The sequence below is a fragment of the Phoxinus phoxinus genome (genome assembly GCF_949152265.1).
Source record: "Phoxinus phoxinus genome assembly, chromosome: 12".
Lineage (NCBI taxonomy): Eukaryota > Metazoa > Chordata > Actinopteri > Cypriniformes > Leuciscidae > Phoxinus > Phoxinus phoxinus.
In genome coordinates, this window is record NC_136887.1 from 33,910,012 (window position 1) to 33,933,171 (window position 23,160).

At 37.1% G+C, this 23,160-nt stretch overlaps 2 protein-coding genes across 3 annotated transcripts in view; both read left to right on the forward strand.

Annotated features, from left to right (window-relative positions):
• Positions 1 to 22,532, forward strand: part of acsl1b (acyl-CoA synthetase long chain family member 1b) — a 40,250-nt gene extending 17,718 nt beyond the window's left edge. For both annotated transcript variants that reach the window (XM_079629895.1, XM_079629896.1), the window contains exons 5-21: positions 186 to 287; positions 1,188 to 1,287; positions 1,413 to 1,588; positions 3,468 to 3,500; positions 3,594 to 3,645; positions 6,268 to 6,341; positions 7,590 to 7,667; positions 7,749 to 7,883; positions 9,007 to 9,141; positions 9,878 to 9,973; positions 10,059 to 10,131; positions 10,299 to 10,387; positions 16,726 to 16,842; positions 17,134 to 17,277; positions 18,918 to 19,019; positions 19,499 to 19,570; positions 20,486 to 22,532. In XM_079629895.1, coding sequence (XP_079486021.1) covers positions 186 to 287; positions 1,188 to 1,287; positions 1,413 to 1,588; positions 3,468 to 3,500; positions 3,594 to 3,645; positions 6,268 to 6,341; positions 7,590 to 7,667; positions 7,749 to 7,883; positions 9,007 to 9,141; positions 9,878 to 9,973; positions 10,059 to 10,131; positions 10,299 to 10,387; positions 16,726 to 16,842; positions 17,134 to 17,277; positions 18,918 to 19,019; positions 19,499 to 19,570; positions 20,486 to 20,626 — 1,719 coding nt within the window. In that variant the 3' untranslated portion in view covers positions 20,627 to 22,532. The remainder of the gene's footprint in view (positions 1 to 185; positions 288 to 1,187; positions 1,288 to 1,412; positions 1,589 to 3,467; positions 3,501 to 3,593; positions 3,646 to 6,267; positions 6,342 to 7,589; positions 7,668 to 7,748; positions 7,884 to 9,006; positions 9,142 to 9,877; positions 9,974 to 10,058; positions 10,132 to 10,298; positions 10,388 to 16,725; positions 16,843 to 17,133; positions 17,278 to 18,917; positions 19,020 to 19,498; positions 19,571 to 20,485) is intronic.
• arl9 (ADP-ribosylation factor-like 9) overlaps positions 1 to 23,160 on the forward strand; it is a 324,624-nt gene that overhangs the window by 244,275 nt on the left and 57,189 nt on the right. The window lies entirely within an intron of this gene.

A 23,160-nucleotide genomic window follows, 5' to 3' on the forward strand; every position in this document is an offset into this window, starting at 1 on the left:
CAACATTATCTGAAGAGGCGATCGCCTGTACAATCACAGCTGTGATCATGAGATCGTAATGAAGAGCGTGCGCTGCTTTGCCAGAGGAATAATGGGAATAAACTTTAGATTTTTTTGTGTACGGTGAACTGCATTTAACTAACCGTTTTCTTTAGTCACGTGATTTGTCATTTCCTCTTCCTCAGGTGATTGAGCGAGGCGAGGATTTGGGATCGGCATTTCTACACAAAGGACACTCGAAAAACGGAGACCCGTACATCGGCATCTTCTCTCAGAACAGACCAGAGGTCAGAGCTCAGAGATATGGGGCTTATTACACTAATTAACAGTAGAAAGAGATTAGTATAATCAACCAAAACTCAAAATATTATGTTATCTGAACAAAAGTTGAGTTGAAAAAAAAAAAGATAGATTTTTTAAGATTTTGACCAGATTTAAATCAATGATGTAAATTATCAATTATAAAAACTTATTCAAAGGTCGAGTGTGTACATTTTTTTTAAAATATAAAGTACTTTTTCTATCAAGTAGCATCAGTTTTTGAGTCTTGGTCTGACCAATGACAGAAGGAAGTTAAAAAAACTTTATTATTTATTGAATTATTTAAACTTATTTTTTTTAAATCATATATAATACACACACACACACACACACACACACACACACACATACGATAGTGTATATATGAAGACTTCAGATGCAAAAGCCTCTAAGTGCCATCTGAAATTTTCTTCTAAAATGATCATTTTTATCATGATTGTATATATAAGTTCAGTAATTTCACTTTAATGATAATTAATAGGAAATTTTCATTGCCATTAAAGTGAAATAACTGAACATAAACATACAAGCTTGATAAAAATGATCATTCTAGAAGAAATGTTCAGATGGCACTTATAGGCTTTTGCATCTGAAGTCTTCATATATATAATTGTTCTTCACTTAATTCATTATTCTGTTTGGTGGTGCTAATGGTGCAAAAATTACACACTTCACCTAAAGGATAAAAAAAAAATTCTAAAATTGAAATGACAATATTAAAAACTTATTTCTGTATTCTGCATGTGTGAGCAGAGATTGCACTGAAAACATCTGTGTGTGTTTTCTGTCCTCCAACGCTCTTCATATGGTTTGTGCTGCTCGAGATTGTGAATATTTAGTGTGTAATGTCATAAATGTTTCCCCAGTGGACGATTGCAGAGCTGGCCTGCTACACATACTCTCTGATATCAGTTCCTCTGTACGACACCTTGGGCACAGACGCCATCAGCTACGTCCTCGACAAAAGTACGTCAGTCTCTCATGCAGTTTGATCTTGAAATGGAGGTTCGTCTATTTATCAGTCATTGATTCAGTGTGCGTGCAGATATGCGTCATGCGTATGCGTGTGTGTGTGTGTGTGTGCTTTGCAGCCTGTATCTCGACAGTGGTGTGTGACGTACCCGAGAAGGCCAGGCTGCTGCTGGACTGTGTTTCCGGAAAACAGCACTCGCTCAAAACCCTGATCCTCATCCAAGACTTCGATGCGGATCTGGTGAGCCGAGGACAGCAGTGTGGCATCGACATCATCAGTCTGAGAGACGCAGAGGTGAATAACACACAGATTGTGTGATCGGTGTGTGTGTGTGTGTGTGTCTGTGTGTGTCTGTGTCTGTGCGTGTGTCTGTGCGTGTGTGTGTGTCTGTGTGTGTGTGTGTGTGTGTGCTTCTGGTGGTGTTTGTCTTGATCGTTTGCTCTCTGAACACAGTGACATTTAAACGGCTATTTATAGAGATTCCTCGAAACAACATAACTTATTTAAAAAAAGAACCAGGTGTGTTTCAATCGGTTTCAATTACCTATTTTTATTCATATTTTGGGATATTGCATCAAAAAAGGCCAATATGCACATAAATTGTGACCCTGGACCACAAAACCAGTCACATGGGTCAATTTTTTTTAAATTGAGATGTATACATGAGCCAAAAGCTGAATAAATAATCTCTCCATTGATGTGTGGTTTGTTAGGATAGGACAATATTTGGTCGAGACACAACTATTGAAAATCCGGAATCTGAGGAGCAAAAAAATGTAAACATTGAGAAAATCTCCTTTAAAGTTGTGCATTTATGTTCACGATTGTGCTGCATTCACTCACAAAAATACATGTTTTATATATTTACGGTAGGAGATTTACTAAATATCTTCATGGAACATGATCTTAATATCCTCATGATTTTTGGCATAAAAGAAAAATGCATAATTTTGACCCATACAATGTATAGTTGCTATTGCCACAGATATACCCGTGCGGCTCCAGACTGGGTTTGTGATCCAGCGTCACATATAGCGAAAAAAAATGTGCTCAGTTTAGGCACATGATTCTTTTTTATCCGATAAGAAGACATGAATAAACTACGATGGAAACTCATGCACAACAACACACTCAGGTGACTTTGCCTCAGCAGAGGCTTTGATTGGATAACTGGACTAACCAGCGGACCAATCGCATCGCAGCATCTGAAATGTTGGTTTGGTGTTTCTGAAACGCCTGAGCCGAAGTCTGTCATCAGAATGATTTGGTTTAATTCCCTCCAGAAGCGTCTCACACGAGTGTGTTCCCAAACACCAGCATCTGAACACAAGACAACATGACATTGATATTAGTCTAATAGAGTAAATAGTCCATAAATATATACATATATATAACATTTTACACACATATATATATATATATATATATATATATACACAGTATGTGTTATATTGTACAAAATATTATATTATATAATATATATATTGTTTTTATTATATATATATATATATATATAAAATATATATATATAAATGATAAAAATATATATAAAAACATATATATATATATATATATATATATATAATAGTAATATAACAAAATTATATATATATATATATTATATTTTATATTACTATTATTTATATATATATATATACATGTTTTTATCATTTATATATATTTTTTTAAATATATTTTTATCAGTTGTACATATATATATATATATATATATATATATATATATAAATAATAAAAACAATATATATATTATACAATATAATATTTTGTACAATATAACACATGCTGTGTATGTGTGTATGTATATATATATATATATATATATTTAGTAAGTGTTTTATTTTGATTGTTTTTAGTTTTAATATTTATTTATTTATTTTAATTTAATATCTTCATTATTTAATTATGTGCTATTTATATCAACTTACACCCCATGCAGTTGGGAAGCCCTGTTTTGCACAGTTAATGTCTGAGTTTTGCTGTGCTAGTTCAGTTTTATATGTCGCTGTGGTCGCTCGCGTCTGATTGTTGTCAGTTTGTATTTCCTCAGTTCACCGCGAACACAAACCTCATTCTCGTCTGCAGCTTCTTCCTGTTTCGCTGAACTTCCTCCGTCTCCTTCGTTTATTTAAACAAGTTTCTCTTCCACTTACAGAATATCGGCAAGACCCATCGACAGCGTCCTGCGGTCAGTACCAGAGTTTCTCTTCCAGTGTAATGTTTCCTACACGTATAGTCCTCTATATTAACTGCCTCCTCTCTGTGTGCACTGTGTTTACAGCCTCCTCAGCCTGATGATCTGGCCATTATCTGTTTTACAAGTGGAACCACAGGTATGATGACGTTTGCATCATGCGGTTGATACTTGATTCTGATTGGCCAGTTGTGCGATTTTTTTTATTTTTTTTTTTTTTTTTCCATTTTTTTTTTTTTTATGTAGTTAATTTTTTATAATGAAGCTAAACTGTATAATTAAAGGGTTAGTTCACCCAAAACTGTAAACTCTGTCAGTAATTCCTCTCCCTCATGTTGTTCCCCGTAAGACTTTCCTTCATCTTCTGAACACAAATGAAGATATTAGTGATTAAATCTGAGAGCGGTCTCACTCCTCCAGAGGCTTCTATTGTAATTGAAACTCGCCGGCTCAGAAAGTTAGTAAAGACATCGTTAAAATAGTCCGAGTGACTACAGCGGCTCAACCTTAAGTTTATCAAGCGACGAGAATACTTTTTGAGCGCAAAAAACAAACAGAAATAAGGACTTTATTCAACTCTTGGGGCGTTATATTAACAATCTGAAACGCAAGTACGCGAAACGCGAAACGCAAGTAACTCTGTGGGCGGATCCCGGAAATCTAAAATGAGTTGGTCTGAAGTCGCTTCATTACTCATAGGTGTGGTTTGGGCGTAACGTGAAATAAACCAATCAGAGCGTCCTCTCACATTCCCTTTAAGAGCCGGCGCGCTTGTTCCACGGCGGATTGCTATTATAACGGCGGATTGCTATTATAACGGCGGATTGCTATTATAACGGCGGATTGCTATTATAACGGCGGGTTTGCCGGCGCACGCCAGGAGCGGTTCACAGCCGAGGAGACCGACGTTCTCGTCAGGACCGTAAAACACACAGAAGTGACATTGGGGATGATGGGAGAAACCCACACATTATCTTCGGTTAAACAGGCGTATGATAATTTGGGTAAATGTGTAAACTAGATTTATGCCTATTTTTTCACATCTTCACGGACACAACAATGATTTCCCTCGTGTGTTAATATTTTTCCTTGTAATAATGTATGATTTGCAAAAATGAAAACGGCTGCATCTGTTTATATTAGAGAAACAAAGTGTGTGTGTTGTTCACACTATAGTTGTTTTTGGCGGCCGGTTTTAATTTTAGTTTTAGTCTAGTCTTTGTGTCAAGCTGTCATTTTAGTTTTTATTAGTTTTAGTCACATTCATACTCTTTTTAGTCTAGTCTAGTTTTAGTCGACGAAAACGAATGACATTTAGTCTAATTTTAGTCAATGAAAATAGTATTTTAGTCTCTTTTTAGTAATGCAATGCAGTTCTATTTAACCCATTTAATACTCGACTTGGCATTTTTTAAATATATTTCTGTGTTTATTTAGCCGTTTAGGCGCGCAACCGAAGACAGGCTACTATGCGTGTGCGTGTTGCGCTTGAAGCGCGCGCAGCTTCCTATCCTATCAGTAGAATTCAGTTCTCTTTCGCGACTTATCGGGCTTTTAATATTTATTTTCAATATAAAAAGCACATCCTGCTATTTTCTTTCTCATTCATTCATGTTTTGTTATTAATAAAATTCAACAGTATGTATCGTAAACTGAGCTGCGACACGTTATAGGACATAATTGTCTCTGCTGCAAAAGTGAAAGTAGCCTATTACCAGCGGTTGAAATGTTTCGAAGTGTCTCTTTGCACAGCAAAGCACCCGTTTCAATAACAGGATATATTAAAGTGTATATAGCCTACTTTTACATTTTCGCCGCTGTTCTAAAAGTTTTTTTTTGCCATTACCTTAGCTGCAGCTGCTCGAATCCCAGTGCAAGGAGACTAACATTTGTCTCGTTTTGGTCAATGAAAATGAGGAGACATTTTAGCATAGTTTTTATTTTGTAAACCACTTTTAGTCTCGTTTTTATTCGTCAACAATATTGCATTATACATTTAGTTATAGTCATCGTCACATGACCAGCATTTACGTCTCGTCTCGTCTCGTTTTCGTCACGTGATAAAGGTTTGTTGACGACGATATTTAGTCATAATTTTCGTTGACGAAAGCAACACTAGTTCACACGCTACATTATGGCCAAGCAAGCGTGCTTAAAATAGCATCTGACTAACACACAACGCGCCGCTGACTTTAGACTGTTTTTTTCCTGGTCAGTGGTGGAGTTGTTTTCTGAAACTGCAGAATAGCACCAGGGAACGTTTGCACCGGAACACACTCCTCTTTTCACTGAACCGCCCCCGCGAGCGCAAGTTCATTCCCTAATTTACCGACGTGCGTTTGTGGAGGGAAAAGTCCGCTGTTCGCGGGTGCAAAATAGGAATGATACATGCGTCCAGTACAAAGTCAAGTGCGCTGGGTGCAAGATAGAGCCCTTGGTGTTCTTCTGTGTGTGTCTCTGAGTGAGTTCACGTAGTGTAACAGCGCAGCGCTTCTGGGTTTACATCAGAACGGAGGCTCACTATTGGCCAGCATCACACACATGACCAGCGTCAGCCAATAGTGAGCTCTCAGATTTAATCACAAATATCTTCATTTGTGTTCTGAAGATGAAGGAAAGTCATTTTTTTTACATTTTTGGGGTGAACTAACCCTTTAATTGTTGATTCCACACTGGGTTTTTTTCTCGCATAATAAAAGCACATGTGATTTGAATGCCTCGATGGACACAACATCTCAGGTGTGTTCTGTGTTTCTCTTAGGAAACCCTAAAGGGGCGATGCTCACACACAAGAACATCGTGTCTAACACGGCTGCCTTCCTCCGGGTCACACAGGTACCGTCTCAGAACGCCTGCAATCACACAGTATACAAGAGGAAGTGAGGGTTTAAGCACTGGGAATATTGCTATCACCTTTTGGCTACGAACTTTGATCCAAAAAGTTATCAGGAAGTTCCTAAACTAAAACTAAAACCATTAAAAAAATGTGTTGCTTGAAATAAAATAAATGTTAACTGAAATGAAATAACACACATAAACATATTATTTTTTTTCATTTTCATTGTTTAAGTTGATATACTGAAATAACTCAAACTAAAACTGAAATAAAAATGAATTAAATCTGTATTTAAAAAAAAAAAAAAAAAAAAAAAAAACTTTAATTAAATTTTAAATTGAAAATGTATTTAAAAAATATGCTAATAAAAACTAATTCAAAATATTAATAAAAACTATAATAGTATCTCAAGTAAGTTAGGAGCATGTTATTTTCATGATAGTTTAGATTCTAGAGCATTTTATCCCCACTTCTCATAAAAAATGCTGTTTACATTGCATATTATTTGTTAAAAAAAAAAAAAAATTGTAATTTTATAATGGAAAATGTTATTTGATAGGTAACTCTTTCCCCGCCAGCGTTTTTGAAAAAAGTTTAAAATAAATAAATAGTCAAGTCAAGTCAAGAATATTTGTATAGCGCTTTTCACAATACAGATTGTATCAAAGCAGCTTCACACAGTATTAAATTAAAATAATAATAAAACGTCCATGTTTGGTAATGATAATCAATAGTAATATTGATTGATTCATTCAATTGAATATCCCCAACTGAGCAAGCCATGCCATTTATTTATTTAAAATAAATAAATGGTCCCCAGAATATTTTGTAGCATGAATATCTGAACATGCAATATATCAAAACTTAAAAAAAAAAAAATGCATTCTTGTTTAATCATCACTTGAATGTGGATACGTTTCTTACTTTTCATAACTTTTATTGATTTATATGCTGTTTTAATATTGAGGATCGCGTTATTTTACATAAGCATCTGCTTACATATGCCATCGCTAGTTTCTGCTTCTTCTTCTTCTCCTGTGTTTTGATCTGTATATTCTCGACTCTTTCAGAAGATGTGTAATAGCGCCCCCTACCGTATAACTGTGAAAAGTCCGTCAAATTACCTCAATGGCGGGAAAAGAGTTAAATGTAATAATTTACTTGCGAGAAGTGATCCTCCAGAGTGACTGGACCTGTGATATGTTACCGTTTCAAGATATATTCAGGATAAAACGTTTGTCTTCCAGCATGCGTGTCCCATCAGCCCTCAGGACGCGCACATCTCCTACCTGCCGCTGGCACACATGTTCGAGAGAGTCGTACAGGCAAGTTTCTTTATTCAAGCTTTGTGTTCAATAAATGCATTATTTGTGGTGCTTTGCTTGTGACACGATGCTGTTCCTCAGGGAGTGATTCTGGTGCACGGCGCACGCATCGGCTACTTCCAGGGGGACATCCGCTTTTTGATGGACGACCTCACGACCTTGAAGCCCACCGTGTTCCCTGTGGTTCCTCGACTGCTCAACCGCATGTTTGACAGGGTGAGCACACACATCAGAGACTGTCATTTTGCATATTTATACTGATTTTCATATTTTCTTGACAAAAGCATGACTCACTGCTGGTTTTTCAAATGCATTTAAAATGCATAAATATGATTAAAATGTATTTTTCTCACTTGGCATATCGCATATCTCATTATTCAATCAGTTATTGCATTTTTCTTTAATATCGTGCAGCCCTAATTAAACTAATAACAAAGATTAGGATTATTAATATTTAATATTATTATAATTAAAATAACTTTAAAATATAGATTTTTATGATCAAATATTTATTTTATTTTACAATAGTATTATTACAATAGTAATATATTTCTTTATTGATTTGTTTAATTTTATAATAAAATAAATAATAATACTAAAATAAAAATATTATTTTAAATAATCAAAATAATTATGTATTATAATTATTTGATATTGTATTATATATATTTTTTATATAATTAAAATAATAATCAATTATATAATTATTACTATAAAATATTTATTTATTATGATTTTATTTATTATTAATGATAGATTTCTTTATTGATATATTAATATTTCTTTATTGATTTAATTTATAATAATAATAATGTTGATTTATTAATATGATATAAAATTAATATTATAATGATTTATTATTATTATGCATTTTCATTTTACAGTGCAATAACATTATTACAATAGTAATATTTCTGTATTCTTGATTTTGTTGACTTTTTGTAATTAAAATAACAAATTAAAATAGTAATTTTGTCCTGAGCTATAAATATGTCGTACCCATTCACAGGAACTCAGTAACTTCTCATTAATGAGTGAATACACAAAATGCACAAAAAAGTTTTGAATATTATGTTTTTACCATGCTATGACTTCATTTACCCCCTTTTTATTTATTATAAAAATAGAGAAATTCTTTGAAATAGAAAATGTTAGAAGAACTACAGTGAAAACCAGTGTGATGCAAGAAAATATGTATTTAATACTTAATGCTGAAGTATCATATCCATGAATAGAGGTTGGATGGCACTGTGCGCACACAAGACGCGTTCACGATTACCGTAATTACGAGATTATAACTTGTAAAAAGTGTTCACCTTTAACCCTCTGGTGTACGCAGATCTACGGACAGGCCAACAGCTCCCTGAAGAGACGCGTGCTGGAGTTCGCCTTCAGGAGGAAAGAGGCCGAGATGCTGAGAGGAATCATGAGGAGAGACAGTGTGTGGGACAAGATCATCTTCAAGAAAGTCCAGGTATTATTGACATGCCTTCTGTCTTCTGTGCTGAAATGTGCTGTTTTATTTATTTATTATTACAATAACAATAGGAGTCAAACAAAACACTTGATCAAATGATTAAAAAAATCAATCATACATCTAATAGATCAAGTATTTGTTTCAACAGCTGAGATGTCGTAGCGTTACGATTGTTCTGTATTGAAGAAAAATGTGACTCTGGACCACAAAAACAGTCACATGGGTCAATTTTTTGAAATTGAGATGTATATATCATCTGAAAGCTGAATAAATCATCTTTCCATTGATGTGTGGTTTGTTAGGATAGGACAATATTTGGTCGAGACAACTATTGAAAATCTGGAATCTGAGGAGCAAAAAAATGTAAACATTGAGAAAATCTCCTTTAAAGTTGTGCATTTATGTTCACGATTGTGCTGCATTCACTCACAAAAATACATGTTTTATATATTTACGGTAGGACATTTACTAAATATCTTCATGGAACATGATCTTAATATCCTCATGATTTTTGGCATAAAAGAAAAATGCATAATTTTGACCCATACAATGTATAGTTGCTATTGCCACAGATATACCCGTGCGGCTCCAGACTGGGTTTGTGATCCAGGGTCACGTATAGTCTTCCATTTGGTACATACATTTTGCTTTATGTATCTGATATTTCCCAGATAGGATGAAGTGAAGTGTTGTGTACAGTGAGTGTGTGATGTGTGTGTACCGCCCCCTGTAGGCCAGTGTTGGGGGTCGCGTGCGGATGATGGTGACTGGAGCCGCGCCGGTGTCGGCGCCGGTTCTCACGTTCCTGCGAGCGGCGTTGGGCTGCCAGGTGCAGTTTAACTCTTAACACACACACACACACACATTTAGATGCGTTTTACCAGTGCTGTGAGGTAAATGTTGTCGTCTCGCAGTTTTATGAAGGCTACGGGCAGACTGAATGCACCGCCGGCAGCACCGTTACACTACCAGGAGACTGGATTGCAGGTACACACACACTCAATTACTCACTCACACACACATATTCTAACACACACACGCGCATACACACACACACAGACACGCATACACACACACACACGCATCAAGCGCATGCACACACACACACACACACACACGCCTGTGTATGTTGACTGTTTTGTGGTGTTTTGCAGGTCATGTTGGAGCTCCTCTGCCCTGTAATGACATCAAGCTGGTGGACGTGGCAGAGATGAACTATTATGCCGCTAATGGCGAGGGAGAGGTGTGTGTGTGTGTGTGTGTGAGTGAGTGAGAATGAGTGTGTGTGTGTGAGTGAGTGAGTGTGTGAGTGAGTGAGTGAGTGTGTGAGTGAGTGTGTGAGTGAGTGTGTGAGTGAGTGAGTGAGTGTGTGAGTGAGTGTGTGAGTGAGTGTGTGAGTGAGTGAGTGAGTGTGTGAGTGAGTGTGTGAGTGAGTGTGTGAGTGAGTGTGTGAGTGAGTGTGTGAGTGAGTGTGTGAGTGAGTGAGTGAGTGAGTGAGTGAGTGAGTGAGTGAGTGAGTGAGTGAGTGTGTGTGTGAGTGTGTGAGTGAGTGAGTGTGTGAGTGAGTGAGTGAGTGTGTGAGTGAGTGAGTGAGTGAGTGTGTGAGTGAGTGTGTGAGTGAGTGAGTGAGTGTGTGAGTGAGTGTGTGTGTGAGTGAGTGAGTGAGTGAGTGAGTGAGTGAGTGAGTGAGTGTGTGTGTGAGTGTGTGAGTGAGTGAGTGTGTGAGTGAGTGAGTGAGTGTGTGAGTGAGTGTGTGAGTGAGTGAGTGAGTGTGTGAGTGAGTGTGTGAGTGAGTGTGTGAGTGAGTGTGTGAGTGAGTGTGTGAGTGAGTGTGTGAGTGACTGTGTGAGTGAGTGTGTGAGTGACTGTGTGAGTGAGTGTGTGTGTGTGAGTGAGTGTGTGAGTGAGTGAGTGTGTGTGTGAGTGAGTGAGTGTGTGAGTGTGTGAGTGAGTGAGTGTGTGTGTGTGTGAGTGAGTGTGTGAGTGAGTGTGTGTGTGTGTGTGTGTGAGTGAGTGAGAATGAGTGTGTGTGTGTGAGTGAGTGAGTGTGTGTGTGTGAGTGAGTGTGTGAGTGAGTGAGTGTGTGTGTGTGTGTGAGTGTGTGAGTGAGTGAGTGAGTGAGTGAGTGAGTGTGTGAGTAAGTGAGTGTGTGTGTGAGTGAGTGAGTGAGTGAGTGAGTGAGTGAGTGAGTGTGAGTGTGTGTGTGAGTGTGTGAGTGTGTGAGTGTGTGAGTGTGTGAGTGAGTGAGTGAGTGTGTGAGTGTGTGAGTGAGTGTGTGAGTGAGTGAGTGTGTGAGTGTGTGTGTGTGAGTGAGTGTGTGAGTGTGTGAGTGAGTGAGTGTGTGAGTGTGTGTGTGAGTGTGTGAGTGTGTGAGTGAGTGAGTGAGTGAGTGCCTCGCAGTCACTGCCTCGCTGTGACTGCTGCTGTGAGTTTGTTTGCTGCGTCTAAGCCTCGTATTAGCTTCGTATTTCTTGCTGTTTTGAACCATCATTTATTATCATTTCTAGTTGTTTATACTACTAAATACAGCTTACCCAACATCTCAGATTAACCTGACACTGCTAGCTTCCGTTATTGTCAGCACAACACGCTAACTCGCTAGCCTTTTAACGCACCACCCGTGCGCTCAGTTATTTATTTTTCTCTCGCGCGCCCGCGCCTTTGAGTTCATAAAAGCCCATGTGAGTAAGAATCAGTCATCAAACACGGTGAGTAATGTCTTCTCCTGTTATTGTCACCTGCACTTCATGTCACATGTTTACCATAGCCTTCTCTGTCGGCAATATAGGATTTATATGTGATAAATGCAAGGAGACAGTCAGGCTGACGGAGAAGATTTCAGAACTAGAGACACGCATCCAAACTTTAATCGAGAATAGTAAGAAGAGTGCTAGAGCTTTAGATACTATTTTGGATGCGCCTAGCCTAGTGAACTCTTTACATGAGTCGGTTCCGGCTGAAGTAGAGCCCGTGCAGCAGGGCAGATGGGTGACAGTGAGAGATCGCTCTAGTCGCGGATCAAAAAACCACTTTTCCGTTCCGATAACAAATCGATTTGCCCCGCTCAGTGAAACACCCACTGAGAATTATTCTGATTGTGCCCTAGTTATTGGCGATTCTATTACACGGAACGTGAAAATAGAGACACCAGCCACCATAGTCACATGTTTGCCGGGAGCCAGAGCGCCTGACATCAAAGCAAATTTGAAAGTGCTGGCTAATGCTAAACGTAAATTCTCTAAGATTATTATTCACGTCGGCACTAATGATGTTCGACTCCGCCAGTCGGAGATCACCAAAATTAATATTAAAGAGGTGTGTGAACTTGCAAGTACGATGTCAAGCACTGTAATTTGCTCTGGCCCCCTTCCTGTTCGGCGGAGTGATGAGATAGTTAGTAGATTGTGTTCACTCAATGGCTGGCTGTCTGGGTGGTGTCCGCAGAATAATATAGAATTCATAGACAATTGGAAAAGCTTTTGGGGCAAACCTGACCTGTTGAAAAGAGATGGTATTCATCCCTCTTGGGATGGTGCTGCTCTTCTCTCTAGTAATTTGGCTCATAGTCTTAGAGCTAAAACATGACAATCTGGGCCTCAGGTCAGGAAGCAGACAGACTGGCTTACCCGACCGTCTGCTAGCGGCCTCACGTCACCAAGGTCAGATAAATCCCATCACATAGAGCCTCTTTCACCTAGATATCATCATATAGAGACTGTGTCTGTTCCCCGAACTTGGAAATCCAAAAAACTTTCAAACCCATCTAAGGTTAAAAATTTAATTGATGTTCAACAAATAAAAAACAGATATAATACGGATGAGCAAATGATAAAGCTTGGGTTGCTGAATATTCGATCTCTTACCTCAAAAGCGCTAATAGTTAATGATATGATTTCAGATTATAACCTAGATGTGCTGTGTTTGACAGAAACCTGGCTAAAACCAAACGATTACATTGCTTTAAATGAGTCAACCCCACAAGATTACGGTTATAAACATGAACCTCGTCTGACACGCAAAGGAGGAGGTGTTGCTGTAATTTATAGTAATATTTTCAAAACCACTAAGAAATCTAGTTGTAAATATAATTCTTTTGAAGTGTTGGTGCTTAATGTAAAAATATATAGTGTAAACGATAAATCACGTTTGAAAATTCTGCTGGCTACTGTATACAGGCCACCAGGGCACCATACAGACTTTATCAAAGAATTTGCGGACTTTCTATCAGAATTAGTATTGGCTGCAGATAAAGTACTAATTGTTGGTGATTTTAATATACACATTGATAATGAAAAAGATGCATTGGGATTGGCATTTAAAGACATTATAAACTCAGTTGGAGTTAGACAACACGTGTCAGGACCGACTCATTGTCGTAATCATACTCTAGATCTAATACTATCACATGGAATAGATGTTGATGCCGTTGAAATACTGCAGCAGAGCGATGACATCTCAGATCACTATCTAGTCTCGTGTAAACTACATTTAGCCAAGGCTGCAAAGCCGTCTCCGTGTTATAAATATGTTAGACCGATCACTTCTGCCACTAAAGATTGCTTTATCAATAATCTTCCTAATCAGTTTCATCATCTCAGCATCCCGGATAGCTTAGAAGAACTTGATATTGCAACAGAAACTTTTAACTCTCTCTTTTCCAGCACTTTAGACACAGTTGCTCCGCTGCGCTTAAAGAAGATTAAAGAACATAGTCCAACGCCGTGGCACAACGAGCACACTCAGGCCCTTAAGAGAGCAGCCAGAAAAATGGAGCGCAACTGGAAGAAAACAAAACTAGAGGTGTTTCGCATTTCATGGAAGGAGAGCTTGATTGCTTACAGAGAGGCTTTAAAAGCTGCTAGATCTGCTTATTTTTCAACCCTATTAGAAGAAAATAAACATAATCCTAGGTATTTATTTGAAACAGTGGCTAAACTAACGAAAAAGAAAGCTTCAGGCCCAGAAGTTTCCAAGCAACACAGCAGTAATGACTTTATGAACTTCTTCACTTATAAGATCGATAATATCAGGGACAAAATTATAACTATGCAACCGTCTAATACAGTATCGCATCAGGAAGTGCATTGTAGTCTTCCTGAGGGAAAATTTGATTCATTCATTGCTATAGGAGAGGAAGAATTTTGCAAACTCGTCAAATCATCTAAATCGACAACGTGTATGTTAGACCCTATACCGACTAAGCTGCTGAAAGAGATGCTTCCAGATGTCATAGATCCTCTTCTTAATATCATTAATTCATCTTTGTCTCTAGGATACGTACCAAAAACCTTTAAGCTAGCTATGATTAAACCGCTTGTTAAAAAACAGCAACTTGATCCTACAAAACTAGTCAATTACAGGCCGATCTCTAATCTGCCATTTCTGTCAAAGATATTAGAAAAAGCAGTATCCTCACAACTGTGTTCTTTTCTTGAAAGAAATGATATCTGCGAGGATTTTCAGTCCGGATTTAGACCGCACCATAGTACCGAGACAGCTCTCGTTAGAGTCACAAATGATTTGCTCTTATCATCCGATCGTGGTTGTATCTCTCTATTAGTATTACTGGATCTTAGTGCTGCATTTGACACCATTGACCACAACATCCTTTTAAATAGGCTCGAACATTATGTTGGCATTAGTGGAATTGCACTTGCATGGTTTAAATCATACTTATCTGACCGTTATCAGTTTGTAGCAGTAAATGAAGAGATGTCTTATCAATCACAAGTTCAGTATGGCGTACCACAAGGCTCAGTACTAGGACCGCTGCTGTTCACTCTGTATATGCTACCATTAGGAGATATCATTAGGAAACATGGAATTAGCTTTCATTGTTATGCTGACGATACTCAGCTGTATATTTCTTCAAAACCTAACGAAACCTACCAATTCACAAAATTAACGGAATGCATAGCTGATATAAAAAATTGGATGACTAGTAATTTCCTACTACTAAATTCAGAAAAAACAGAGATTCTAATTATTGGACAAAAAACTTCCACACGTAATAACCTAGAGTACTGTCTAACACTTGATGGCTGCTCTGTTAAGTCTTCGTCGTCGGTTAGGAACCTGGGTGTGCTCTTTGATACCAATCTTTCATTTGAAAGTCATGTGTCTAGTATCTGTAAAACCGCTTTCTTCCATCTTAAAAATATATCTAAATTACGTCATATGCTCTCAATGAATAATGCAGAACAATTAGTTCATGCGTTTATGACCTCAAGGCTAGATTATTGTAATGCTCTACTGGGTGGTTGCCCTGCACGCTTAATAAACAAACTACAGCTGGTTCAAAACGCAGCAGCTCGAGTTCTTACCAGAACCAGGAAGTATGACCATATTAGCCCTGTTCTGTCAACACTGCATTGGCTGCCTATTAAACATCGTATAAATTTTAAAATATTGCTGATCACTTACAAAGCACTAAATGGTTTAGCTCCGCAGTACTTGAGCGAGCTCTTAACGCATTATAGTCCTTCACGTCTACTGCGATCTCAAAATTCCGGCCAGTTAATAATACCTAGAATATCAAAATCGACTGCTGGCGGTAGATCCTTTTCCTACTTAGCACCAAAACTTTGGAACAGTCTTCCTACCATTGTCCGGGAAGCAGACACACTCTGTCAGTTCAAATCTAGACTAAAAACACATCTCTTCAGTCTAGCATACACATAACACATTATAGACTTATATAATTAGGCTGCATAGTTTAGAACAGCCGGGACCGGGAACACTTCCCGTAATCCTGATGTACTTGGTACATCATAAGAAGGATGGCGTCTACGCTAATATTAGTCTCTCTGTCTATCCCGAGGTTTACTGCTGTCCACCGGAACCAGGCCGTATCCAGATCTGATGAAGGACCAGCGCCAGGACACGACGACGCCGCTGACCTGAAGTGTCAACCAGTCCCTCCCCCTCCACTCCGACTTCAACCAACCGGAACTGGACAAATACTCTGATTCATTCGGAACTTCATACACTGTTCACTCATTGGCCAGAGGAGAACTGGCCCCCGACTGAGCCTGGGTTCTCCCAAGGTTTTTTTCTCCCTTCTGTCACCTGATGGAGTTTTGGTTCCTTGCCGCTGTTGCCTTACCTTCTGGCTTGCTTAGTTGGGGACATTTAATATTCAACAATATTATAGATCTGCCTTAAAGGTGGACGATGATGAAATTGTTTTTTGTATTATTTTCATGTTATCAATGTGAAGCTGCTTTGATACAATCTGTATTGTAAAAAGCGCTATATAAATAAAGATGACTTGACTTGACTTGACTTGAGTGAGTGAGTGAGTGAGTGAGTGAGTGAGTGAGAGTGTGAGTGTGTGAGTGAGTGAGTGTGTGAGTGAGTGAGTGAGTGTGTGAGTGAGTGTGTGAGTGTGTGAGTGAGTGAGTGTGTGAGTGTGTGTGTGTGAGTGAGTGTGTGAGTGTGTGAGTGTGTGTGTGTGTGTGAGTGAGTGTGTGAGTGTGTGAGTGTGTGAGTGAGTGAGTGAGTGAGTGAGTGAGTGAGTGAGAGTGTGAGTGAGTGTGTTATTTCACACATTTGACAGGTTGTTTTGTTGTTTTCTGGCAGGTGTGTGTGAGGGGTTCTAATGTGTTTCTGGGATATCTGAAAGACCCTGAGAAGACGAAGGAAGCTCTTGATGAAGGAGGTTGGGTTCACACCGGAGACATCGGCAGGTGGCTTCCCGTAAGACACATTTTATTCTAATGAGGGAAATTAAAAAATTGAACATCCACTATTTTGGTGCATATGGATAATAATATTAATAATAATAAAGCATGATGCAGCTGATTAAATGACTTGCATGTAGAATATACACTACCGTGCAAAAGTGAATTTTTTTTATTTTTTGAAAGAGTCTCTTCTGCTCACCAAGGCTGCATTTATCTGATCAAAAAGAGTCAAATATTACTTTGCTATGCCATGTTTATATTGTATGAAGACAGAAAGTGCTCATACACAATATTTTGATTGCAGAATGGCACTCTAAAGCTCGTGGACCGTAAGAAGCACATTTTTAAGCTGGCTCAGGGAGAATACATCGCTCCAGAGAAGATCGAGAATATCTACATCAGGAGTGAAGCTGTGTCACAGGCCTTCGTCCACGGAGACAGTCTGCAGGTGAGACCCTAGCGCTCCGGTGGAGGCTGTACAGGACAATGGCTTGTTTATTGTTTATTTGTGACCCTGGACAGAGACAATTTATATAAGAGACATGCCACTTCCTCAATCCTCAATACAACTATATAAGGAAAACCCGTAACGGCCAAGATGGCGGTTGTATGCACATGTCCCGCCCATCCCGCTGGAAAGCCAATCATCTGCTTTTAACAGTCACGCTGGAAAACATTTAAGCCTATCGTCTGGTTCCACTGACGCATGTGTAGTAAAAGTATAACCTGTGGGGAAAAAGGCGTTTTAAACATTATTTTGGGGCAAAGTCGTCAGCGATTTTTATCATATTTTACTGCTGTTTCTATACATGCCGTTGTTATGTCCCGGTGACCAGTGGAAGTGCAGTTCTGACTCTCTGCCCATTCATTTAGATAGGAGCCTGGTCTTGTTAGTCCGAAATAGCTGCCCGGAGGCGTTGCCAAGATGGCGGCCGAGTGGCACGACCAAGCGGGTAATCCATCCGCCGGAAACTGAAGCCTCCCCGGGCGCCGCCATTGTAGCAGAGCATCACCTGCTGTTAGCACTCCATTGACTCCCATTCATTTTGGCTTCACTTTGACAGCGAATAACTTTACATCTGAGGCGTCCAAAGACTCCATTTGTCCATTATTTATTTCTAAAGCAACTCGACAATGTATAAAAGGCTCCATTACCTTGTATCTTACGTTATGGCCCCGTAGAAGCCGTTTTTGTAAAAATAGGCTAACGATTGCGTCATAACCACGCGACTCTGTCGCACTGTAGAGAAATTACCGTATAGACCGACGGAGAAGCTCACAGGCGATCGGGGGAACGTGGAGGCATAAAGTCCGATAAAGTCAAGGGAGAAGCCCACAGAGAGTGATAATGTTGCTCCCGCTGCTAGCTCATGGACAGCTAATGCTCACGCTCTCCGTCTCTGCGAGATCCGGAAGGGAATGATTCAGATTTCTCACGGCACATCTACTAGAAGACTGACAGCTGTCAGACAGGCTCACGTCACCAAGCTCAGTTTGAGTCTGCGCAGTACACCTGGCGATCAGGAAGTGAGTGCTTCAAATGGGCTTCACTTTTCTCCGTTAAAATCTATGGGGTCGTTGTGTCCATCCTATATACTGTCTATGGGTACGACTTGCCTAAAAGGACTTTGCCCTGGACCATAAAAACCAGGGTCACATGGGTCAATTTTTTTGTAATTGAGATTTATACATCATCTGAAAGCTGAATAAATCATCTTTCCATTGATGTGTGGTGTGTTAGGATAGGACAATATTTGGTCGAGACACAACTATTGAAAATCTGGAATCTGAGGAGCAAAAAAATCTAAACATTGAGAAAATCTCCTTTAAAGTTGTGCATTTATGTTCACGATTGTGCTGCATTCACTCACAAAAATACATGTTTTATATATTTACGGTAGGAAATTTACTAAATATCTTCATGGAACATGATCTTAATATCCTCATGATTTTTGAAAAATCATATCAGAATTTTTTTATAATTTTGACCCATACAATGTATAGTTGCTATTGCCACAGATATACCCGTGCGGCTCCAGACTGGGTTTGTGATCCAGGGTCACATATTTATTTGATCTTTCTCTCCAGGCTTGTCTGGTTGCCATCATTGTTCCTGATCCAGACTATCTGCCCGGCTGGGCCAAGAAGAGAGGCATCGAGGGCTCATATGAGGAACTGTGCAGAAATAAGGTAGTAAACGGACACATCTCACACTTTTCAGGAATATTTATGCGTTGTTAAAAATTTGAATATCATGCAAAAGTTCATTTATTTCAGCAATTCAACTTAAAAGTTGAAACTAATATATTACATAGACTCATTACATGCAAAGTAAGATATTTCAAGCCTTTATTTGTTATAATTTTGATAATTATGGCTTACAGCTTATGAAAACCTTTTCACAATATTCGGGCTTTTCATAAGCTGTAAGCCATAATTATCAAAATTATAACAAATAAAGGCTTGAAATATCTTACTTTGCATGTAATGAGTCTATATAATATATTAGTTTCACATTTTAACTTGAATTACTGAAATAAATGAACTTTTGCACCATATTCTAATTTTTCCAGTTTCACATGTAATATTTGTGTATTGAATTAAATTGAAGTGATCTAATTTCTCCATAAGCCGTTAATAAATAAATGATGAATAATTGATGTTTTCAGGAGGTAAAGAAAGCTATTCTGGAGGACATTGTCAAACTGGGTAAAGAAAGTGGCCTGAAGTCTTTTGAACAGGTGAGTTTCGTCTTTATAATGAAATGTATAAAGTTATGATTTGCTAATGTTTTTGGAAGAGTGTCTTCTGCTCACCAGGACTGCATTTATCTGATCAAAAATACAGTCAAAACAGTGAAATATTATTACAAATCTAACTAGATGTTTTCTATGTGAATATATAGTAAAGTGTAATTTATTCCTGTGATCAAAGCTGAATTTTCAGCATCATTACTCCAGTCTTCAGTGTCACATGATCCTTCGGAAATACATATTTTTGTGCATTGCACTGGTTTTTGCTGTAGTTCTTGTAACATTCATTTTTTTTTTATTAATAAAAAGGGGATAACAAATTAGTAGCATGGTAAAAACATGTTAGCGTTCAAAACTTGAATGTGCATTTTCTCATTAATGAGAAGTTATTGATCACACACAATATGGTTTTAGTTGAAAAATATTAAGTTATGATTATGTTTTATAAGCTTACAGTGCACAGGGTCCAAACAGACCTAGGAATGCCTATTTTAATGCATTACAGTTAATGCATTCTTGTTGAATAAAAATATTAATTTCTATTTTTGTTTTTAAATATCTTAATACATTTGAAATGGTAATGTTTCATAGTTTCCACAAACATATAAATCTGCACAACTGTTTTTAACATTGATAATAATAATCAGAAATGTTTCTTGAGCCGCAGATTTCTGAAGGATCATGTGACGCAGAAAATAAATGATATTTTACTATATATTCACTTAGATTTACAGTTTTAAATTGATTTTACACACTGTTTTTACTGTATTTTTCATCAAATAAATGCCTCTGTGAGCAGAAGAGACTTTTAAAAAAATCGTAATTACTTAAAAAATTGGACCGCAAGTGTATATATGAATGTTTTATTAAATGATGAACGTTTTCCATCGTCTTCACGTTCAGGTGAAGGACATTGTTCTACACACTGAGATGTTCTCCATCCAAAACGGCCTCCTGACGCCCACCCTTAAAGCCAAACGTGCCGATCTCAGGGACCACTTCAGGACACAGATCGACCAGCTTTACTCCAACATCAAAATGTAAAGCAGAGGATGAGCTGGTCTGGGTTTCATGACTGAATAGAGCGATCAGAGACTTAATGAGCCTGTTGTCAACAGACATAAAAACCACACACACACATATATTTATATATATATATATATGTCCTTCAAAATAAGATTAAATACCCTAGATCTGTTCTGTAACTCAAAGGCTTCGACTCAGGCAAACATCCCATATTTTCACACCATCTGACTATTTTAAGAGAAAAGAAAGAGGATAAACCTAAGCAAACACCTAATTCTGTTATTGAAGACAAAAATATTCCTCTTTAATTTGAGTGCAATTTTCTTCTGATGATATAATGTGTAGAAACGCCAAACATTAACACAGCTAACCTTCATTTTGAAATGTTTGTGGCCTCATATTTTTAAATTCAGCTTCTTGTAATGATCTCACATTGTGTATATGTGTGTTTAAGAAATATTTGTATAGTCTCAGGGAAAAAAATGTGCCTTATTAATGGACTTCAGCTGCATTTGAGTGTTATTGATGAGAGGGGAGACATGCTAACAAACAAAGCTAATAATATAGCACTGTAACGTTACCTCAGAATCGACATGAAGTGCAAAACACTTGGTGGAAAGTGGGAAATATTTCAAGATTTTGTCTTCCAGGAGTTTTAATGTTATGAAGTCTTGTTCAGGACATGAGGTAAATTAAAATAAAAAAGGGAAGAGTTTTATTTTTATTTTAGAACATAATACTGTACTCGGGCCTTTATTCAAGAAACACTAGCAAAGCAAATGTGTTGAGTTTATTTTTCTACATATTTATATGTAGGACTTTTTTATAATACTACATATATTGTACCAAAGCAGCTTTACAAAGAATAGTGCCTTGTAGTTGTACATATAGTTCATAATGTGTTTTATGAATGATTTACTCAAATTAGTTTTGCTTGTGTTTCATGAATAAGGCCCACTCACGCCACGGACGATTAATATAACGATAACTATGAAGATATAGTTATAAAATTCGAAATAAAAGAATTGCAGTGTCCACAACTATTACGATAATGACAAAAACAATATCATTGGAATCACTTTCCGAACGGTTTTTTTTTTACTGCCTGATGACCGATAAAAATGACAACCAATCAGAATCAATCTTGCGTTAACGCGGGAAGCATTTAAAGCGACAGTGCGCTTAGAATAAACGGACATTATGGAAATATGGTTAAAGTTATCGTTATAATCATCGTTCTTGGCCTGAACGTGCCTTAAGTTTAAACACAGCCAAGTATCAATCAGCGGTGATTAATATGAGTATCTATATAAGCCATATTCTGTCTATATGATGACTTTATTTTTAAGACAGCACAAACCACATCCAGTTTTGTTGCATACGTGCTTATTTATTTGAAGGCTTTAATGGCAGATGATATTATATTGTTTTCAGGTGTATTATATGAATTATATTATAATATAAGAGTGACTATCTCATATTGTTAGGAGCTTTACACATGTGTCCTTGTATTTCATTGATGGTTGATGTTCACTGTAATTGTGTGTTTATTATGCACAGGTGGTTTTTATTGTTTATTTTAATCACGCTTTATCTTTTGTGTGAAATTACCTGTAGATAAGCCAAATAAACGGTGTGTGTGTGTGTGTGTGTGTGTGTGCGCGCGCGTGTGTGTGTGCAAACAAACAAAAGTCCACTCTTTTAAATGACTCTGATAAACAAAGATTCTTGTACTTAAATACATTATCTTAATATTAATGTAAATTTTGGATGCAAGATATGTACATGATTGAAATTAAATATGATTTATGGTTAATGAACTGTTGGTTAAAGCTGTTGGTGTTTATTTTTTTGTTAATATGGGTTATTTTGATATCATCTAATGTAACTAAAACAGTTTGCACTTTTAGTTTGAACTGCAATCAAAACTCATGTAGAAAATATATTTATAGAGTAGGCCTATTATTGATTTATTCTTACTCTAAAAAAAATATATGATCAATAAGTTATGACATGTTTTTACAATTTTCAACTTTTTTATGTTATACAAGATTCAACTCTTTTTTTAAAAGTTAGTTTAATGTAGCCGTAATTCAAGTTGAAATTACTTAAACATCCAAGTTAATTGTATTTTATTTAATTTTAATTGATTTATTGGTTTTAATTTGTTATTATTGATCAAGAATGTTATTATTCTATATATAGTTTCTATATATATATATATATACACACACATTTCCACTATATTATTATTGAATTTAAATAAAAAATACTTACATTTTATAAAATTATATAGGTTCAATATTTACATACGCACCTGCCTTTTTCATTTATAATTTTTTTTATTGAATATTATTGGAACAAACCAGATAATACAATTGCAATCAAAATTCTTAAAGAGAGTACAATAACTATGGATAACAGCATATTAAAATAAAGGATGTAAGACAAATATATAGCCTATATATACATTATACTGTGTGTATATATATATATACAATGATAAGAAATTAAAAATAAAGATGCAATGAATCAAACTACGCTACATTCAA